At 46.1% G+C, this 21,438-nt stretch overlaps 7 protein-coding genes across 7 annotated transcripts; 5 read left to right on the forward strand and 2 right to left on the reverse strand.

Annotated features, from left to right (window-relative positions):
- Nucleotides 1–3,656: 3,656 nt before the first annotated feature.
- On the forward strand, nt 3,657–7,074 carry F4822DRAFT_366510 (uncharacterized protein). The gene is made up of 4 exons (XM_051456191.1): nt 3,657–4,813; nt 4,937–5,936; nt 5,988–6,385; nt 6,446–7,074. The coding sequence occupies exons 1-4, from the start codon at nt 3,743–3,745 to the stop codon at nt 6,491–6,493; spliced, it is 2,517 nt and encodes an 838-aa protein (XP_051310316.1). The 5' UTR covers nt 3,657–3,742; the 3' UTR covers nt 6,494–7,074.
- A 1,115-nt stretch (nt 7,075–8,189) lies between these two features.
- Nucleotides 8,190–10,526, forward strand: F4822DRAFT_366502 (FMN-linked oxidoreductase). The gene is made up of 2 exons (XM_051456187.1): nt 8,190–8,544; nt 8,614–10,526. The coding sequence occupies exons 1-2, from the start codon at nt 8,419–8,421 to the stop codon at nt 10,216–10,218; spliced, it is 1,731 nt and encodes a 576-aa protein (XP_051310317.1). The 5' UTR covers nt 8,190–8,418; the 3' UTR covers nt 10,219–10,526.
- Nucleotide 10,527: 1 nt separating this feature from the next.
- F4822DRAFT_366503 (uncharacterized protein) lies at nt 10,528–13,824 on the reverse strand. Its single transcript, XM_051456188.1, has one exon. The coding sequence runs from the start codon at nt 13,557–13,559 to the stop codon at nt 10,641–10,643; it is 2,919 nt and encodes a 972-aa protein (XP_051310318.1). The 5' UTR covers nt 13,560–13,824; the 3' UTR covers nt 10,528–10,640.
- Nucleotides 13,825–14,342: 518 nt separating this feature from the next.
- On the forward strand, nt 14,343–14,934 carry F4822DRAFT_366505 (uncharacterized protein). Its single transcript, XM_051456189.1, has one exon. It carries the CDS (start codon nt 14,422–14,424, stop codon nt 14,776–14,778), a length of 357 nt encoding a protein of 118 aa, XP_051310319.1. The 5' UTR covers nt 14,343–14,421; the 3' UTR covers nt 14,779–14,934.
- A 1-nt stretch (nt 14,935) lies between these two features.
- On the forward strand, nt 14,936–16,716 carry F4822DRAFT_366506 (uncharacterized protein). The gene is made up of 3 exons (XM_051456190.1): nt 14,936–15,116; nt 15,220–15,894; nt 15,975–16,716. The coding sequence occupies exons 1-3, from the start codon at nt 15,114–15,116 to the stop codon at nt 16,545–16,547; spliced, it is 1,251 nt and encodes a 416-aa protein (XP_051310320.1). The 5' UTR covers nt 14,936–15,113; the 3' UTR covers nt 16,548–16,716.
- Nucleotides 16,398–17,385, reverse strand: F4822DRAFT_366537 (uncharacterized protein). Its single transcript, XM_051456192.1, has one exon. The coding sequence runs from the start codon at nt 17,351–17,353 to the stop codon at nt 16,886–16,888; it is 468 nt and encodes a 155-aa protein (XP_051310321.1). The 5' UTR covers nt 17,354–17,385; the 3' UTR covers nt 16,398–16,885.
- Nucleotides 17,386–17,929: 544 nt separating this feature from the next.
- Nucleotides 17,930–21,420, forward strand: F4822DRAFT_366603 (uncharacterized protein). Its single transcript, XM_051456193.1, has 5 exons — nt 17,930–18,599; nt 18,649–19,492; nt 19,544–19,665; nt 19,721–19,878; nt 19,925–21,420. The coding sequence occupies exons 1-5, from the start codon at nt 18,163–18,165 to the stop codon at nt 21,373–21,375; spliced, it is 3,012 nt and encodes a 1,003-aa protein (XP_051310322.1). The 5' UTR covers nt 17,930–18,162; the 3' UTR covers nt 21,376–21,420.
- Nucleotides 21,421–21,438: the final 18 nt, after the last annotated feature.

Below are 21,438 nucleotides of genomic sequence, written 5' to 3' on the forward strand. Positions count from 1 at the left end.
GTTGGTTTATTGCAGGGCTAAAATTCCGGCTACTGTGTATTTAATTCTCGGCTTTGAATGAAGTTGGTACAGGGTTATAACGCCGCTATACATAGCGAACATCCTTAATGATCCAACGATCTAAGGGCTTTTTTTCATCGTCGCTATTTTCTCAGCGGCTTATCCACAGTCGTCATCCGGCATGTCATTATGTTTCTATTGAATATTGGAAGGTAGGATTGGGTTGACAGTGTAAATTGTGCAAATTTCTCGTACACTTCTACTCACATAATTATTAATCACCGACCTAAATGAGTAATTTAGAGCGTCGATCGCGGATAAGAATTGGTTCTTAATGCTAGGGAATATTCCTCTTGTATTATTCAAGGTTGCGAAATGAATGATCTGCGCTGGTCCCGTCATTCCTAAATATTATATCCATAAGGTACAATATAATGGTACTTATAGAGAATAAGATATATCTAAGACAAGGGTTTTGAATTGTATAGTAGCCATAACCGTGAAATGTACTTTGCTGCCGATCTATCAAGATATCTTCTGTTCCCCGGCGCTGTTAACCGCTGATCTAGGTTAATTAAGGGAAGCCCCAACAATATTTCTTATAAGAGTATGTATGGTACCTATTTGGATCGCTTAGGTGCGTCGCCGATGCATTCGCAGTTGCCGAGTCGGTGTCACCGCCCGTCTTGCTATTCTTTCTTTGAAGGTATGCCATGTAAATGATGTGAGGGAGTTTACATAATTGCAAGTAAAAATGTATTGTTAAATGTTGAAAGAGATCTTCAATCAACTTGAAGCGTATCGACATCGAAAAGGGTCGAAAGACGAAGATAAGCACCACAGTGCATTTTCTAGAAATCCCTGGTTAGATACTTGACCTATGGTATGACAGAAATCATCTACCTATCATCTAAATTTGTACAATCAAGCCGCGAGCCTCCACGTACGAGAGTCACGTCATTCCCCTGGATAGTTAGATACCTGGGTACCTTGATACATAACGAGTAGGTAGTCATGTCCACCGAGATTCAACTCCATTGTAAGAAGTTGATTACACTATTCGTCATGTTTAAACATCTGAAATACCATAGTAAAATCTTCTCGAAGCTCACTAGGGAAAACCCACCGAATCCTCTCTCCACACGCCGAGATAAGTTCTCGCATCATTAGGATTTCTTGGACAAAAGCAATCGAACCATGGATGCAGAACGATGTACATACGGCGAATTCTCCCCGGGAGCTCCATCAGTTTATGTATATGTGGATTGTACTGTACCCGCCGCGTCATGCTGTAAAGCATTCCCCGATTCCTTGTCGTGCTTGTCTAGCGCGACATGGGTATAACTAATGGTTGTCTCTCAGCGGCTTTTTTGTCTCATCAACAATCCCGCTAGGATGGAGTTGTTAATTGGCGGATGAAAGCAGTTTTAGTGCCCAGGTAGGTAGCTAATGTCTAGGGGAGAGCCCTGTAATCTTGAGATAGCGCGCGGTCGGTCGCGGTACTTGACCCTTTAAGGGAAATACGTATCTGCTACGCTACCGCATACGACACAAACAACAACAAAAATAATAATAGGGGTGTCCTGTTTTTTTTTACGCTTTACGCTTGCTAGCGTGCCCCCCCTATTTATCTTGGGCTATATGTGTGTATGTATTCCCTCTCGTATGCGTATGTATATGTATAGGTATGTATTCGGTGAATGAACAAGGTGAAATTCGGTACAGCCACTGAAAAGAGGGATGTCGTTATATTGGAATAGGCGGTGTTAAATCGTGTTGTAATATGTCATGCAGTTTGAGTCACCTACATATAATATCAGCCCATATCTTTGTATGTGCTGGATCGAGCTACGGATAGAAATTCATGCGCGTGTCGCGGCTTTTTGATATGAAATTTCATCCTCTTCTTTTTGTTCAATAGGTTGTGTGTTTGTATTTGTGTATCATTTTTGAAGTAAGTACATTTTTATCTGATGCAGATAATGACTGGCTGACAATTAGAAAAAGTGATGAATGATTGTATGGTTGTTCATGATAGAATATCCATTCACATTGGAAATGTTGGATGTCGCTGTTACTGTAGGTCCGCCTAATGTACCTAGGTACCTAATTAAATTTAATGCTAAAGGAAGTACCCGCTATCGTGGGTTAAATACCTAGATACATTCATGGATTTATGGTTTCTTCTGTACCCCCTTTTTTTCGTGTGTACGGCTAGATCCATACAGCAGGTACATAACACATAGGCACTAAAAAAGAAGCAGGTACTCGCTGTGGACCTCTTTCTCGTACCGACTACATGTACCTAACCCCCCGGCTAACATCGAACTGTAAGACCTGCAGCAACCGACAGACCATTACACGGGTCTGGCTTTGGCTATGACCCACCGCCCCCCAAATACGTGCATCCACAGTAGGTACCTAAAGTAGAATTGGATCCAACGCTACAATAACGCTATGCGCTACCACTAATATCCTATCCAAGTATGTATCTGCTAATCCGCTAGCGTACCGTCCCCTGGTACCTATCTGCCTGCCTACAACCTCTACTAGGTACCCGTACCTGGGTGCTAAGAAAGGCCTAGCAAGCCTGGCAGGTCCAGCACCAGCAACATGGCAAGCACTAGGGAGGTGAATTGTTACTGTTGACACTACACAGAAAGAACAGAATTCAAACCTCAACTTCCAAACTTCTTTCCCTTTCCATCCCAATGCACATCTGAATAACGTCAACTCTCTTTCCTCTCTCCCCTTTACACCTTACACCTTATCTCCCCTTCTTCCTGCCCTTTAGTCATATTCTCTATTTATTTGACTACATAGTACATAGCGTTATTCAGAAATTGCCCTCTGTTTTCTTGTCATCATCCCGCGATTTCCCCCCTTTCGTCCAGGTCCCTTTTTTCTCTACCATCCCTTTTTCATCTACAGTCGTCTTGTCCTGTCTTCGAAGCCGTTTTCCCTTGGGTGTTTGCTTGCTTTAGCCTGCCTAATACTATCAAAAATAGGTGGCTTTCACATCTTTTTGTCGAAAAACTAGAAACACCAAAAAACACGAGATTATTTTTTCCTCTCTTCCTTTCTAGGCCGATAACACGGGTAAAGGGTTATTGTAACAAACCTCTTCGCCCATGTCCTCCTACTAGAGTTTCGTCTATTCCTCTTCGTGTCAATCGTGGCACAGAGATCTTTTATCGAAATCGATTCGGCCGTTCTCCCAGCTTAGTTGTCGTGAGATACTCGGCATCTAAGTTGACGGGGTTGTCTGCGGTAATAGTAGGCTTCTTTCTGGAGAGCATCACTCGTTTTTCCCTGGTCGCAGGCGCCCTTCCTATTTTCCTCTTTTAAGACTTACCATCGTTAACGACGTCCTTCGATCCTCGTTCATCACTCGGTCGATATCTCTACACGGCCGAGCATATTAATTATTGGGTGTCGATAAACTAAAAAGTATTTATATTTTTATTAGTGTCGTGCCTACATTATTGTTATTTTGGATGGCGTCGGGTTTTGGAGCCGAATTCCAACCAGCTCCACAACCCATCTATTTGATTCGAATTATCATCTAGTGATCATCATTTACTAACATGAGAATGGCTAGTAATTACCTCTACATCCCGCTTACGAAACCCGACTCTCTCGTTCGAGCTTCGTTCCATACCCGATAGATAAAACAGGCGAATCGTATCTTTTCGCTCGTAGGCCCCATACCGCCGATAATTTAGGCCTTAATCCTGTGAATATGGCTGCGCTGGTCCAAACGTATCCTCAGCAAAGTGGAACAGTGACATTGCTTCAGACCAGACCCAGCTCAGCTTCGGGAATCATGGCACCACCGTCAGGAACACAGCCTAACCAGGCGTACATGAACAGTAATCAAAGGAACAGTTATCACGGCTTGTCTGGTAATGTTGGAGGTGGACCGACTGTCTATCGTGGCAACACGTCAGCCCCGGTCCAACCATATGCCTTCACGGCTACACCGAATCTGGCTAATGGTGGACAATGGCAACAACAACAATACGGGGCCTACCGTTCATCACCAGGTGTACAAACTATGCAGATGGATCCGAATGCTGCACAACGCTCTCGCTATGCCACAAACTCGTCCGGGAACAACGCCAATGGTCTAGTGAATACGCCTGCAGGAATTTCATCAGATGATTCTCGAATCATGTCCTCGTCTGGATCTCGACCTCAGTTGGCTGTGAATACTTCGTCTCAACCGACTTTTGCGCAGGTTGCTGCTGCGAAAGCAACGCCTGAGCGATATAGGCGACCATCTCCTAGGTATACAGATTCATCTCCTAGTGTCATGCAGACACCGCAACCGCAGGGTTCAGCCATGCCATCAGGCTCTGGTATGGCTACTGTCGTCCATCTTTATAATCCCAGAGCTATGCCAGATCGAAAAGCAGGGATGCCTAGAAATACCGGAGCCCTTGCCAGTAGACCTCACAGCGCTTATGGTGCAATGGCTGGTGTGGCGATGGATGATATGCATCTGTACCGACATCCTACCGAAGAAGAAGCTAAGAGATTTCGGCGGCGTAGTATACACTCAATCAATTCTTCCGATTATCCCAACCCCCTGACCCCGCAGGATTTCAAGCAAGCGGAGGAATCATTCCGCCTAGAAGCGCTAGCCGCGTCGAGGAAGCAGGGTAGCTTAGATAAGGAACTGAAAAATGTTGCTCGGGGTGGTTCCAATCTTTCTCCCAGCGGTCCCGTAGAGAAGAACAAGATGCATGCCATTAATGGCAGTTCAGAAAGTCTTGTTTCTAGCGGGAGCAGTAATTCTAGACCATCTTCGGTGAGTATTTCCCCATGAAAATCTTGAAGATCCAAGGATTCCCCAACCGATTGTCCAATCAAATGGAAGCGAGATGGTACCTATTGCCTCACTGAAAGATACTAACTGAATATGCTATAACAGTCTGCCAATCGAAACCCGAATGCATTTGCCCCCACGGGCAGCCCCGCCTCAACCTCCACTTCTACAGACAAGAAGTCTGGCCAAGATCAATCCAAGCCGGTAACCATACCGCCTCGCGGCTCATCAACTGATGTCGGCAAACGAACTATTAATCCATCCCCTTTGTCGAAGCCGGCAACTATGGCTCCCGAGTCTTCTTCCGATGACTCGGCAACGCCCGCTAATGCGGCGGAGTCGGCTCCAACTAAAGCTTCAGCGGCATCTTCTAGTCTGGCCGATAGTCCCGCGGCTAAAAGGCTCGCTGCGATTAATGAGAAGGGTGGAAAGTCAAAGAGTAAGTCGTCGCGACTTAGACGGGCTTTCTCTTTTGGAAGCGCCGCCGAGCTCAGGAAGGTTACTGGACAAGATGTATCTCCTGACCCGGTCAAAATGTCGCAAAATGAACCCACGAGATTGCACAAGGATCCTAGGCCCGAAGACCTTTACGAAGAAGAACAGGCTCGAATTGCGCAGAGACAAGAAGAGAGTGGAATCGGAAGCAGCATTTACTCGGGCACCAAGCTATTTGCAGGATCGACTGATAACCTATCAATCTCCTCCACGGCTTCTTCGGCCTCGATTATGCTCCGTAAGATGGGACGTGGGATGAAGAAAGGTGGTAGATCGTTGGTTGGATTATTCCGACCCAAATCAATTGTTGGTGGCCCTAACGAGGACCTCAAAGCCCCCGAAGCTTCTCAAGCTACTGTATCGATGGTCACAGTCGAAGCGGAACGCGAAAGGGTCAATGTCAACGCCAACCCCCATTCCCAACAGGCTGGTGGTACCGGCTTTCCTCATCTGGAGAACAATTCGGTGGATGCACCTGTAGTGGAAGGATTGCCCACTGATCGTCTAGGAAGTTCGGGTACTGATAACTCGGGCGCAAGGAAGAGCATTGTTGGTGGTGAGAAGGAAAGAGCTGAGGTGCTTGCGACAATCCGAAAGGGAATTTTGAAGAGTAAGTGAATTTATGAATCCTGTGAGGCATTTCTTACTAATCATCCTATAGCTCGCAGCAATTCCCCAAGCCCATCCCCGCGTGGAAACGAAACCAGAGGCCCGACTTTTGAACTCCCCACGATTCCCAATATTTCCAACTCTCCTAGCTCTAGCGCCCCTAGCACCCCGAATGAGGAAGTCCAAGGTCACAAGCGAAGCGAATCCGTTGCTATCGGTAGTGAAGACTACTTCGTTTCGGCACTTCGCCTTCGTCAAGACACTAAGAGCGCTCCAACAACACCTCAAGGTACCTCCGGCAAACGATCTGCTACCTTCAGCCCTCGAATTGTCTTTTACGACACATGGCCGAGTGGAGAATATGATCGCCGTGGCGAAATCGCAACATGCAACCGCCTCACGCCGATGTTGGCCCAACAAATCAAGGAGGAATTGAACACCTTTAAGATGGTGAGTTTAAATAACACTATTTAAATTACTATGAGGATCCATACTAATAATCAACTACAGGAGATGGAAGTCCATGAAACGTCCAAGATTTATACGCACTTTTTCTAATCACGATGACAAGCGCTACACTACGAAATCTTACAGCAAAAATGATTCCATTCTCGATTAAAGGCCCGTAGACCTGCAATCATGTATTTGACACCGTTAGAGTCCATGGCGTTTGCACACGGTCAGCATAGTAAGGTGTCACGGCGTTTTCGAATTTAAAATTATCTTGCTATTTTTTTCCCGAGCACAAAAAGTATTCCTGATCGTTGTTATAATATCCAACACTACCGGTGATAATAGGGACCGCGGTGGCTCTATTACGGACATCCATGACCTTTGTCAAACATTTGCAGCCGGCAACCAATCCGGATCACAGTTCCGTTCGCCCTTAAAATCAGTCCACAACTTTTACGGTCTTGTTAATAGGGGATGTGTTATACACACGTACGAAAATACTTGGTCTGGTGTGTCGAGAGGGAAACACTGTCACTGGGCGGATATGTCTTGGCTTTCCACTACGCTTCCCTTCCCTTTTTCTCGTGTTCCTTGGACAGCAGGGAATGTCACAGCACTAAGGGTTAGCACGTGAAGATTGGGGAGAAAAAGGCCGAATCGGTCGGGAAAAGTCATACAAATCCCGCCAGTGGAATATCAAAAACTACGGCATCTATCTTATATCTCCCTTGCCTACCTATCTAGCATTTAAATTTCCCCCTCGCCTTGGACGATGCAGCTGAGCAAGGTCAACATTTTGGAACCGAGCATAGACGTATGTATCTAACAGGGTGTTGCATCATCATAATTTCTAGACAAAGGACATGAAGACAGTTACCATCTGAAAGTTCGGGCGAGAGAGAAGAGAGGAACAACTACATTTTGTCTTATCATCGTTCACGACCTTGCGAAAGAGAGACCATGACGACGTTTGCTCTAGGGATGGAAGTAATGTACTATTAATGGAGATTTGAGCAACTACGTATTTCTGACAGGGTAAAGAGTGAATATCAATCAATGTCAATATCTAAACTGTTAATAATGCTATTATCCGATTTAATTGTTCAACTTGGTACTTGATATTGACTGACCGCTTTCCTCTAGCTACATATATGAATACGAATAAATAACGACGATCACGTCAAAAAATCATGAAATAAAAAGGGACGAAAGAAAAAGGACCGGAAGTATTCGACCGCACGACCCTGTTTTCTATCGCAACATTGAATGCTTGAATGCTTATTTCTCCAGGGTCCTCCGTTAGCGAATGTGCCCCCTTCTTCCCCCGATCTAGCCATGGGGGGTAAGGTGGTTTGCCAAGACGTTGCAATGGACCAAGCGCGATCTACCTTACCATACCTTGATTGTATAGGTACGCCGACATCTAATACGAGAAGTAGAAGGTACATAATGAGGCGCAGCGCATCGTTAGACTTGTTTTCTTTCCTCGTCGCCAAGACTTTATCCACGCGAAACTTTGAAGCAAAAGGCTATAAAACTAGCAGGCCTCGTGGGGTTTCCATGCAAGGCTGACCACCGAGATTTTTAAATCTGAGATCGTTTTAGGGGTCGCACTGCTTGCTGTATGCAGTTGATGTAGACTATACATAATATGTCAATATGACGTGTCTATGAGAGTATTTTAAGTTGTTTTTGACTCTAAAAACGTATCGGCGTCTAATTCTAGAATGTCTATAGAAACTTAAGTCTTCAATTAGACCTTAGACTAACATTTTACACGTGGAAAGTTCAGTTTCTGAGATTACGTAATAGTAACTATGCTTCTGAATTACCTTTGCCCCACCATAACTTTTTTTCGTAGAATTTCTTAACGAGCTGAACTACTGCCACGAGAACTTTATTCTGTAACACGCTTCAACTATAAATTGAACGAAGTCGCTATCTTCATCCTGGATTTGGTGCGGAGGGTGCGCGTACGCTGGAATATTCCCGGCTTCGGCTGGAAGTTACTGGCCCGGAACTACGTCGCAATGGCATCCAGTACCATAGATGGAAAGACGGCCACGACCAAGGCCAAATTACATGGGAGAGCTTTTTATGAGAGTATAGGAAGTCCCAAATTTGTACTTGCGCCTATGGTCGACCAGTCCGAGTTCGTACGTCCTCTATATTGCTAAACCCAGTTCTTTGAAAGTACTGAGTACTGATAACTGTTCGAGATGTAGGCTTGGCGCATGCTCACTCGATCATTCCTCACACCAGCCGAAAACTCCAAACTTTTAGCCTACACACCCATGTTTCACGCCCGATTATTCGAAGAAACAGCAAAGTATAGAGAGTCACATTTCGAGGCAACTCAACCTTTGAAGACCACATCCGCACCTATAAACTCCGAACAACCCTCCCAACCCGCACCTTTTCTCGATGGCAACCCCGCATTCGATCGTCCTCTCTTCGTACAGTTCTGCGCCAACGATCCCGAGCACTTGCTAGGTGCTGCAAAATTAGCCGCGCCTTATTGCGACGCCATTGACCTGAATTTGGGCTGTCCGCAGGGTATTGCGCGCAAGGGTCACTATGGCGCTTTCTTACAAGAGGACCAAGAGCTTATTTACAAGCTGATAAACACTCTCCACAACAACCTACCCATACCCGTCACAGCCAAAATACGAATATTGGAGACTCGAGAAGATACTCTGGCCTACGCTAAGAACGTGTTGGCCGCGGGCGCAAGTATTATTACCGTACACGGAAGAAGACGAGAACAAAAAGGACATATAACCGGCGTGGCGGATTGGGAGTATCTACGCTATTTAAGAGAAAATCTGCCAAAAGAAACCGTCATATTTGCCAATGGAAACATACTTCAACACGGTGATCTAGAGCGATGTCTTGAAGCCACCGGTGCCGACGCCGTCATGAGCGCGGAGGGCAACCTAAGCGATCCAGCTATATTTGCGCAATTACCGGTGCCGGGCCAGGAAACGCGGGAATACTGGCGGGATAAAGACGGTAAAGGTGGTTATCGAGTAGATGCTGTTTTCAGACGATACATGGATATCATACATAAATACGTTCTTCAAAACGACCCGCCCACACGGAAACCCTTATTCGTTGTCGGAGATGACGAGAGTTGGCTGTCCGAGGGCAAGGCGGAAGATGCGGAGCAAGAAGAAGGGCCCGCTCGCAAAAAGCGGAAGAAGGATAGTGGTAACGGCGGTGGTGGGAAACATGAAAAGTGTACTTCGCCAAACATCGTTGCAATACGCCCCCACCTGTTCCACCTCCTAAGACATTTTATATCGAAGCATACAGATATACGCGATGCGCTCGCGAGATGCCACGTCGGCGATATCCCGGCTGTTGAGAAGGTTCTAGATATGGTAGAGCGGCGTGTCGCGGAGGGGCTTATTGAATATGAGAATACTGGTGGTAAGAGTGTAGAGGAAGAATTAGAACCGACATCGAAAGGCGCAGAGAACAAAGCCTCAGCAGATCCGTCGCCAGATGACGCGGACTTCGACCCAGAGAGCTCAGTGGCTACAGTCAAGAAGTGCAAGAGGCCCTGGTGGGTTGCGCAGCCTATCGTCCGGCCGTTGCCTAAAGAAGCATTAGCCAATGGAAGTATAAGGCTAAGTAAGAAGGAGAAGAAGAAACAGGAAGAATTGGCGGCAGCGGCAATAGCTGAGGATACGGCTTCAGCCTTGGTGAGGGGAGAGGTACCTATCGAAGAGGAACTACCGAGGCCAGATGGTAAGACCGGGATCAAGGAACCGATTATGGATATTAAGAGACCGACACAAACGGCTGATGAACTTGTTTGTGGATAGCGGTGTTTAAATGAGGTGCCAACTTATATCTTAAAATACTATTATCTCTTTCTAGATTGTCTGCACAGAACTAATAGCCAAAGAACGAACCAAGCAGGCCCATTTGGTTCCTTCCCGCCCATCACAAGGGGGCTTTGCTTGTAAGGATCTCACAGTGGGTGGACATTAAATAGTATTTTGGCAAACTTACCTCGCTGATGAACCCGACCTATCGGAAACAATAAGATATAACATGAATTAAGAAAATGCGGCCCTTGCTCCCCTTATCGTCAAACCACTTCCACCCTATCATCTAGAATTATATAGATTTAGTGAATATTATTACGTTATGGCTCCTAGTGCGTCTATACCAGTAGGGATTCGTGTAGCCCCGTTGTTGTTATTTACTAAAGTTTAGGATCTATTTGCCTTCATTACAACCCCTATTCAGGATTATTTATATCGATCCAGTAATCTGATACAATACCCACTTTTGGTAGCCAGACCCCTTCTATACTCTCGCCAAGCTTATACCTTTCCATAGTTTCGATGCAGTCCATAAAACAACTCACATCCAGAGCATTCATGTGCCTCATATCTTTCTGTAAAATGAGTTTGGTCCTAGTTAAGGGCGTCAAGCCATCGTTGGCTTCCGAGTCAACATCCGCCCGTCCCGTCTTCAGTAAGACATACACAGTCTTCCGGATACGATGAGCAATCAGGTGATCTTGCCACTCATCGTTGTTCAATATCACCCAATGTAAAGGACTCTGCCCGAAGGCATCCTTTAGATTCGCATTCGCTTTTCCCGAATTGAGAAGAACCTCTACATTCCCATGATGACCACACTCAGCCGCGTATGATAGAGGCGTTCGACCGTAGCAATCCCCCAAGTTAACAGCAATGCCCTTACAAGAGAAAAGGGTATATATAAACTCCCGGTAAGGTTGTTCAGCCGCGTAAGAGAGAGGCGTACGACCTAATTTATCCCTCGAATTAATATCGACTTTCTTAGTTTCAAGCAACAAATTTATGACCCAACCTGGGCCGTGTTCGGCGGCATATGAGAGAGGAGTTCGACCAAGAGCATCCCTATAATCTTTTTGGACCCTTTCAGAGCGTACTAAAGCTTGTAGGATGTCTTGATACTTCCCCTCGCTGAAGCGGTTGATGTGCGAATTTCGGAGGTCTTTACATAGATGTGTCAACACAGCGTGATCCTTATCGCCCACAATATTGAGACCAATGCTTTCTTCTGAACACAACCATTGAACTACATTGACAGATCCATTATTAATAGCATGGAACAATGGTGTCTGGCCTCCATCATCTAGCTGGTTGAAGGTGTTTTTTCCTAATACCTGCAACACGATCTTCATGGCTGTGGCAGAGTCGAGTTGTGCTAACTGGGCCAGCAGGCTCACTGAGGGGTCAAAGTATCGATTGTCCCCCGGTTTAGAAAAGTATGCTTCGTCTCGTTCGTTAAGTTCAACGACTAAGCCTTGTTCCAGAAATACCTCAAGGCCAAGGTATCGCGCAACTTCGCAATGGCCATATGCTAATGCAACACATAAAGGGTATCCCCCCTGAACATTCAAGTGGTCCGTTCTACCTGGGCAGTGTTTAACCAGGTGAATCAAGTTTTGAGATGCTAGAACAAATAATATATTCGCATCGGGTCGGGAATAAGCGCCCCCACGAAAATATAGAAGGTCGCGCAAGCCGATCCATTGTGTTGATATAACATGTTGCATCCAAATTGACTGCTGTACTCCAAGAGACTCTGCTTCGTTAGAATGGAATAGGGTGTTATCGATAGCGTACCAGAGAAACGGATATGTCTCTCCTATTCGACCTTTCAGCTGGGGATCGAGACCAGAGATGTAGCGCGACCCGTCTTTCCTGAAAAGATAGATAGCTTTAGGCATGTTAGGGACTAGAACAGATTGTACCTGATTAAAACGGGCCTGTTTCATAGCTTCTTGACTTTCACCCATGAATCCGGCGCCTAGATCGGGCCAGAATTGCCGAATTCCGTTCTCCTGGGTCAGAAAAAAGTCCCGAATTGATTCATGAATGAATTGTATCCAACCTCCTTGCAGTTCATCCGTAATTTCTTCAACCAAACCCTTCGACGAGCTGATAATATAGCGGCGTATGGTTTCTCCTGATATCGAATTGCCTGGCGGGGTTTTATAGTTAAGCCCAGAATGGATGGCGAAATAGAGCTCTCTTGAGGTTAATCGACGCGCGGACATAACTAGCTGGATACAAAGAAGCATAGCTCCCCAATCTTCTGAATCGCGGGTCAGCATATCGTAGATTAGCTCCATAAGTTCTGACGGTAATCTACAAAGTAAATCGTTTAGAGCTTCTGTTTTCCCCGAATCGAAGGCCGCGTTCAACATTGGAATGACCAGAACCACCCAGAGAAAGACTCCAGATGCCTTTTCGAGGATATGATCATTGATCTCTTGCCTTGATACTAATGATGAATCATCTATAAGATTGGTTTCGATGTATTGTTTCATGTCAAGCTGATGACCACCGTTTCGCTCGATTATTAAATACAACCCTCTACCAATCGATATGTTGGGATAATGTCGACTCAAAAAGCATACGTTAAGGCGGACACCAGCCTCAGAAGCTTGGTCGCCAAGGCCTCGGAAGAATTGGATCATGCTTCGAGTCTGCGCTTCGGGACACTCGTCTAAAGCGTCGACGTAACACGCGACATGTTGGCCTCTTAGTTTGCCAATAGCGCGCGAAATGACATTCTTTAAACTTTGCTCTTGCCAACCGTTTCGTTCGACCATTCCGGGGTCTCGAAAGTTGAGGTCATAAAATGCTTGAGCAATATCTGGGAATGCGGAAAGAAGTTGGAATAACATACTCCGATATAGCCCAGACAGCGCCCGCTCGTACTCGTGCCCGCGTGCATTGAAGAAAAATGAAATCGGCTTCGCACGCGGCATTTGTTTGACTGAGTTAGTGAGCATATAATTCGTGAGTATTGATTTCCCCACACCAGGCTTCCCCCTAATCCAGAAGAATCCCTTATGAATGTGAAATTTTCCTGGATCGACCCAGGTTCTGTATGTGGGGGTCTCCAGAATCCATCTGCAAGTCTTCGGGGTAGGTTGCTGTAGATTCTGCTGGCGAGTATGCATCTGATCAAACGACAACGTTCCTAAGATGCGGGTGATAAATTGACCACGGTCGTCGGTCAGCCTATCGCGAGGGCGATCTTTGCGATACACGTCGAATTCGTCACCTGTCCAGATGTATGTGTCACCATTATGAACCCGAGCATTCCCGTCTATATTCTGCTTGTGGATTGAATGAGGTTCTTTCCTCGACATTGAGGCCAAAGCTGCACAGCAGCGTTAGCTATTGCAATTTTTGCGAGTTTTTGTGAAGGTTGGGCATCGGGAACCACCTTGAGTGAATGGGTTGAATGCTTGGATAGATGAATGATCATGGTGAGGCTGAGCTTCAGTGTAACCAGAGAATAAGCAACTAGCCAATTTTGTTCCTAAACTCAGCCAATAGCATAGGCATATAGTCTTCCATTAGAAAATGAAGGGCGATAGGTACCTAGGTAGATACTAAGGCAGAATAAGACTCGGGTCCTAACATTAGACACCTACGGTAAGTTCTCCAGCGCCTCTTAAGATGCTCCCCTATATCCCGTACAGCCTGAGTAATAAAAAATGGGTTCTAAAGGAAATGACTGAGGCCTTCGGTATCGTTTCAGTGTTAAGTACAGGTATCAAGAGGATTAGTAGGATTCAAATCGGATAGTGGTTTGGTCAGATTCCCGAACCCTCCAAGTACAGCCGAGAACACTCGATCTCTGACTCACGCGATGGGGAGAAGCCTCGCGAGTTTATGAACATCCGCAATTCAGTAACTCATCGGCAACAACTGATAGACTTAGAGCGGATACTCGGACTACTCCAGGAATCAGATAAGTTATCTCGAAAGTTTCAATTGTCGCAGGGCCAAGATGAATCCCATCCAACAATTAGCGCTGTGCCAATACAAGAAATTTACTTTCCTTAGACAAAATAATCCAGGATGTGATCGCGCAGCGAAAGCGGCGTAAGGCTGGCAATGTGAAAATAGCACGCTACATGCTGCGTGCCGCACAGCAGAGATCATGCGGCCCAACTCGTCAAAAGTGTCACGTCTTTGATTAATTTGCTACAGCAGCTTTTCCCAATGCCCGGAAAGGAGTTGACACTAGCCAAGGAGGAAGTAAAGCAGCTCAGCTCAACTATTTCTGGCCAGGGGTCTACTATACGATGCCTGCAGCAACTCGTGCAAGGTATCGATAGCGACTTTAAGAAAGCAATCGACTCTGTCGCGATACAAGGCCATCGATACGGAGATCAGTTCACAGAAAAAGGCGCGCGTATTCAGAATGGAGACACGTTCACTAGAGCGTTGGAAGGGGCCATTGACGCTGGTTCTCTGCCGGTTGGACCAAGCATGACTTTCGCATATCAGAGAGCAGGTGGCTCTTCAAGGATTCGGAATGGAGATGTCTATGTAGACAAGGACGATTTTTGGTCATAGGGATTTGAACGAGATAATCATGCTTGTATTTGTGAAGGAGTTCGGAGATTCTCTCTCGGACTAAATCTCTGAAAAGCAAAAGTTCGTCAAGCCACAGAAGCCCCGCCATAACAAATGGATGTCCGTGCAGTGGCCCAACTCCGAGTTGTGAACCGAGGTTCCGAGGCACGCTCATTTTGCTTACGAAAGCTCTTCCTTCAATGGGTCGAGGTAAGCTTCAAGAAAAATCGAATGATGCTTTTTTTTCTTTTCTTTCTTAAATAGAATTGTATAAGTTGGAATATAACATTAGCCATTTATTTGAAATTGGCATCCATTTACTTCGGTGATTTATCATGGTAAGACTACATCATGCTCTATCCCGTCTCAGTCAGCCACAAAAACGCCTCTAGATCCCCAATAAGAATGTAGTATGCTAATCTTTTCTGCTTTTTTGATAAGGTTTCCGTAGGAAAGCTCGCGCTTGTCGCTGTTCTAGTCGGGCTTTCTGCCTTTGGCTTCCGTGCTACTATAGTCCCTATGAGCACAACTGGCATAGGCAAGGTGTTAAACGAAGTTTCAGGCCGAAGTCCCGATGGTATCGTTGCTGATCTACTTGGTGCCCCCACGCCCTTTAAGCGGGTGTACACGGGGTCCCCTCAGCTTGATTCAATACTTGCGCTGCTAGTAAGCTTCTTTGCAGCGCTAGTTGACGATCATGGCGCTGGCTGGGAAGTCACGGCTTTCTACACCTGGGCTATGGCACAATTCGTCGCTGGTTGGACTTTGCTCGTGCTGGAAAGCCGACGATCCGGAAACCGCGGACGTATTGTGAGTTGGATTGGCATATTCGGGTTTTTCATCCAGACTTTGACCTGGACGTTTACCGTGCCTCTGTACCTTGCTATACACTTACTCACGTCACCTACCGCCAATCTAGCCAGTAAGAATGGCAAGAGCGTGGGAGATGCTGCGCGTCGGAGTCTGGTCGTTTATGGATGGGACCTTGTCCTGATTCCTTTAGCTGTGACTGTGGCGTTCATTGTGCCTGCTATTTTCATGAGCATTCCTTCGATTCTGGACCAGACTGCTGCAACCCACTACAATCTTATCGCGTTTTGGCAGGTATTCCCAGTGGTATGTCTATTATGAACCGTCCCTCTCACCAACTACAGTCAGACCCTTGTTTGGAAAGCTAACCGTATGTACCATGACAGTGGACCACGCTGATTATCAATGTCCTCTCCAATGTATTCCACTACTCACTCGGAGAGATTAGTCCAAAGGACGCTGAAGGCAAGCCCACTACACCTGGGAAGGGCTTTTTGACGGCCGTGTCAAGCGTGTACAGATTCGGCTTAACAGCCAGTGTCGTAACTCACGTACCTATCCTACTCGTCTCCCTACTACCTGCCTCTCTACGTTCAACCCTTATTTCTACGTTCCCCGACTACGCCTCCCTCCTTTCGCAAGTCACCTTCGCGCGTACATTTGTGCCATTGCCGCCCTCTGCGGCGCCGACTATAAACCCTGCTGACTATGCACCGGGTGACCTCGCCGCTCCAATTACTCACTTCCTTCAATACGACTTATACGTTGGCACTGGAGCTCTCTTGCTATGGGCTCTGTATATAAATCTCACGACACCCGGGCGCTCGGCGGTTAAGTCTATCGGTACATTCGCCTTCTGGACAATCGCCGGTGGCCCCGCAGCGGGCGCTTTCGCGCTACTCTGGGACCGTGACGAGGTTGTCAAAGAGGGCGAGAGTAATGCCCGGAAGAGGAAGTAAGAGTCAATGCTTCGGGGTCTTAGAAAGCATAGAGTTTACGCTCTATCCGTGTCGGGTTTCTAAAATTGCGTGTCGTAGATGCGAGATAATGGGCGAACTTCAAGACGCGTAGGTATCGTTTGTATAAGTACTAGATCAATTGTAGGGTATAAATATAGAAGATCTCCGCATAGCTCGAGTTGGGGTGGTTGTTAGGTATTTATTGGGTATCTGGTGGTCGATGAAGGTATTGGGGTTAAACAAAGAACTCGGTTTTGACCCTGCTGATGTAAATGGGAATTCCAATAGTTGAACCTGAGAATTTCGGACAATAGGTTGTCAATTAACCAGCCAACCAATCATTCAATCGTCTCAGCCCTCAATTCTTTCAGTCGACCTTTACTCGCGAGATACGCAGCACCCGAATCAGCCCACACCTCGTAGCTAACTACCTTATGCTGATCATCAAACTTCAGCGCATATGCAAAGACCTCATCCCAACTCTCTTCCGTCTCAGTCCATGTAAACCTCGCAGTACCCTTAACCGCGACGCGATTCTCCACAGCGTCGACGATGTAGTCCGCAAATTGCATGTCCTCATAACTTAGAAATTTCACGAGGGTCTCAAAGTACTTGCGTACGCCCCCAGGTCCCCGGAATTCCCGTCCGAGGAAAGGCGCGAGCTCCTTCAGGCCATGTTCGTAGGCGAGGATGTCGGGGGACCAGGAGAAGTAACTTAGGATTTCGTCTGGTGATTTCTTTTGCGCGAAGGTATCGCAGAAAGATTTCGCGGCTTCGAGGAGGTCGGCTCGTTTGTGGTGGGGCATGATGATAGAAATGAAATGTGAGAGAGGGACGTACCTTGTCCGTGCTTGTTCGGTTGTGATATAATACGTCATCGGCGTTAAAATCGAATGAGCTCGGACCACCACCAGCTGAGGCACCACGTCGTCTTATGTAAATCAAGGTGTGCCCGACTTCAACTCTTCACACCCACACGACGCATCAGATCAAGCGGGTTCGTGTCAATCCAACCACATCCAACTCTTATTTCCTCATCAGACCCATCGCGAATGCTGTCGGCTATAGTATTGAATTACTTGCTTGATAAGGCTTAGGGATTTTCCCTAGTCTAAGGCAGTTGGCTCGAGGCGACGCTAACTAGCTCGAGTAAATGTTATACACCGCTACTATACACAACTATATATTGATATCAAATAGGCATGAAATGGTGGAGTATAGCGAAACGAGGATCCTCTCGAGTTACACAAAGTCTATCTGTGACTCTCTAGAGGGCTGTTCTAGACTTCTCATGTGGTCTAGTCTATCTATAGATACTAGACGTATAGAGTATGATTATCAATCAACTCTTTACCTCGCGTTATATATACCGTCTTGGGGGATTCAGTAGTGGTGCCGCGTTGATGTTATCTTTGGATCCCTAGATGTGAGTATACCGTGTGGTTCAACCGACCATGCCGAAGTCATAGCCTGCTTCTGGGACTTGTCCTAGATATGGACATGGCGGTAAATAGTATCTCACTTTTGTTGTGGAGTTTTGGGGCGATGATAGAGCATTTAAGTCTAAGGGTTTGGCGTTTGAAGTCGCTTTCTTCTATCTCGTGCAACCATCTTCATGGATCCATTCTCTGTTACTGCTAGCGCTGCTGGTCTAGTTTCCCTCGGGATAACTGTCTCAGATGGACTCGTTCAGTATTGCAGAACATATCAATCTCGAGAAGCTGAGCTCGCTCAACTAACGCAACATGCCGAACATCTTCGTTCCTTCCTCAATATCATCGAGACCCAGTGCCCCGGGTCACAGGATTCTAGTGGAAATCTTCAACACTCGTTACGGAATTGTAGGGACGCTTGTACTGCCTGTATAGAGGACTTTGAACGGCTTAATGCCAAGTATGCCCACGCCCGGAGTTCCATGGATTTTTGGGGACAAGGTCGGACCCTGGCACGGAGAATTCGATATCCATTTGATAAAGAAAAGTTTGAGAGACTAAGGTCCCAACTTCAGGAATTCAATACTAGATTGTTATGCCATTTACAGTTGGCGAATATGTAAGGATATTATGCTCATGTCTTGTCTTTACGCTAACATCGTTGTAAGTGACCTTACACAAGACTTGAAAAGGGCAACTGTCTCTGACGTGGCACGTCTCGAATCAACTATTCAATCCGTCGGCAGTCAACTCTTATCCTCGGCCTCGGTATTAGCGCCTTCTATAAGTGATGCGATACAAGTTCATCTAGAAGGAGTCAGCCATTCCGTTCAAGCCGGACTATCCAATCAGTCTGTATCAATAACAGGGGGCCAAGAAAGACAGACATCGGCTCTCATCCAACATTTAGACCGGTGTTTCGAGCTTCAACAGAAGCAAATACATGATATACTGGAAAGTATGATGCAGGCCCCAATAGTACACCCTACTATAAGTGACCGAATATCACAGCTAGAGGAATCAAATTCCGATTTAAACTATGCCGCAATGTCCCCTTTTCCTATGGCAACTCATGAGTTTATCGGTGCATTCTGTACCTGTTCGGCTGCCCACAAAGCCCAGGCAAGCAGGTCAAACTTAAGACTACGACACTCGGGCGTCAAACATCAAAGAGGATGTATAAGTTTTAATAACAGGGAAGAAAATAACATTACTTGGAGTTTTAGGTTTCTTCAATGCAGGATTACTACATTATGGTATTTCGAATACACTCAGGGGTCATGGTTTCGTGGGCTCCGTATAAGCCCAAGCCTCACATTTCGAGCTACCGTCCCAAGGTGTTCCCCAGCTTTTCGAGAAATCTACTCCACTATGTGGGAAATGAAATTGGCGAACACGGAAATGGAATTAGAATCTGTTGCCAAGAGTTGTTTACTCCGATTACAGCAGATTTTCGCGAGTGGAAGAGCACACCCGACGGACGTAGTTTATGGAGATTTTAACCTGCTACACGTAAGTGTCTTCTGAAGCTTTTGATACCAACGCTAATGATTATTACCCCAGCTTTCTGCAAGTGTTATGGATCTAAATGATAGTATTAAGAACTCGTGGGCAATTATCTTACGATTCTTGGGTGCCTTGATAGAGATGGGTGTGCCACTTAACGACATAAATACCCGTGGAAGGTAAGACGCAACTTCACCTCTTTACGGAGTGGAAGCTAACGGGATTATCCTTTAGAACCCCTCTAGATTTCAAGTTGACGGGAGTGTCACATGAATCAGACCGAGGTCCCATCATAAACGGTCTTTTAAATATGAATGCTGAAATCTCAACTTTAAGATATGTGTCAGAGTATATAAGCACTCTAAGATTTGTAAACCCGTGCCTTAGCGACCGTAAGTTCCTCAAGTTCGCAAGTCTGGTAGAAGCTGATTATTGAAGCTCTGGGCTGTAAAAAGCTGACGTATATGGTTTTTCGTCGATCGGAACCCGAAATTATACCCTTACTTCGCGCCGATCGGTTTTTAATGTATGAACTTACTGGTTTAGGCCAAACACCGCTTCATCTCGCCGTTCTTTGGCAAAAGGGGCTTTCAACCTTAATCGAGTACGGTGGTGAAGTGGTTCGGAATATAATAAATATTAGAGACACATGGGGGATGTCTGCTCTCGATTACGCAGTGCATCTCGAAGAAGCTGACTCTGTCCAATTGTTATGCGACGCTGGGGCAAGTGTGACATCGTCCACTTGCAGATACTGCAAAAAGAATGCGGCCCAATATCCGAGGATGTCAGATGTTTTGATTGAAGCATTCTCCCGACAACGAAAAGAGCTATTAAGTTTTGCCTTAGGGGTACTCCCGGCTGAATACATCGAGAAGCTTGAGCTATGGGAATACGTCCATAGGGATGCTCCTTTGGATGGCAAAGCGTTCGACGTCACCGAGGCCTTAAAGCACTTAAACATATCCATTCCTACCATTTTTGATGGTATAGAACCAGGATCCCAGTACCATTGGATTTGGGTTGAAGCTTGCACAGCTCAGAAACTGTGGGATGCTGGGTTTCACGATATCAACAGTACTTTCCGTGGATATACTCCTCTAATGACCACAATCCACCATGCTATGTCCGAAGCACAGTTCCTGGAATGCATATGCTGGTATAAGGAACATGGCGTCAATATCTACGCTCCAATTCCTACTCCTAGTAGGGATTATCGCACTTTCGATGATACTGTGTCTGAGCCAACCTACTCGCTTGCGCACTACCTATCGGATATCTCCGGCTATCTCGACTTCTATGGTAGAAAGGTGGAAAAGGCCTCTTGTATACCGCGGCTTATCGAGCACAATATTACCGACACTTGCGAATGCTACTGTACGACAAAGGGTTGCACCCTGGTCTCAAAATATGTCAAAGGTTACTTCCGGTGGTTTGATGAAATCGATTTAAACGAGGAAATGTATCTGGCGCGCTTAGTGAATGAATTTGGAGCCGCTTCTAGCCACCCATCCGCGATGGAAGCGATCCGTTCCATGTCTTTTACGAAGCTTGGGATGAAGCACACATGCTGTGGATACCGACACCACCACGAAGGTTGGAAAGACATCTTAAAGAACGGATTATTGGAACTCATGGACCATGAAGAAATAGAAGAAATCCGGGATGAAGATCGATCCTCGTCTGTATTACTAAATGCGCTAATGCGGGAGTTCGATAACAAATTCCAGGAGTTGGGTCTGCCACTGGTAGACTTCGTGAAGCAGTATTGGTGGCCTAGGGTGAAGGAAGTAAAAACAGCGGATGATCTACGATCTAAAGAATACCTGCAAGCAGTGAGAGAGATTGGGGTCATACTAGAGGGAGTAGAAGATAAGGAGGAAGAGTAACGTATTAAGGACCTTTGCTAGTACCAGCCCTTTTCTGCGAGCACGTGAGGTAGTCTCATGTCG

The sequence above is a fragment of the Hypoxylon trugodes genome (assembly GCF_022578975.1).
Source record: "Hypoxylon trugodes strain CBS 135444 unplaced genomic scaffold F4822scaffold_9, whole genome shotgun sequence".
Lineage (NCBI taxonomy): Eukaryota > Fungi > Ascomycota > Sordariomycetes > Xylariales > Hypoxylaceae > Hypoxylon > Hypoxylon trugodes.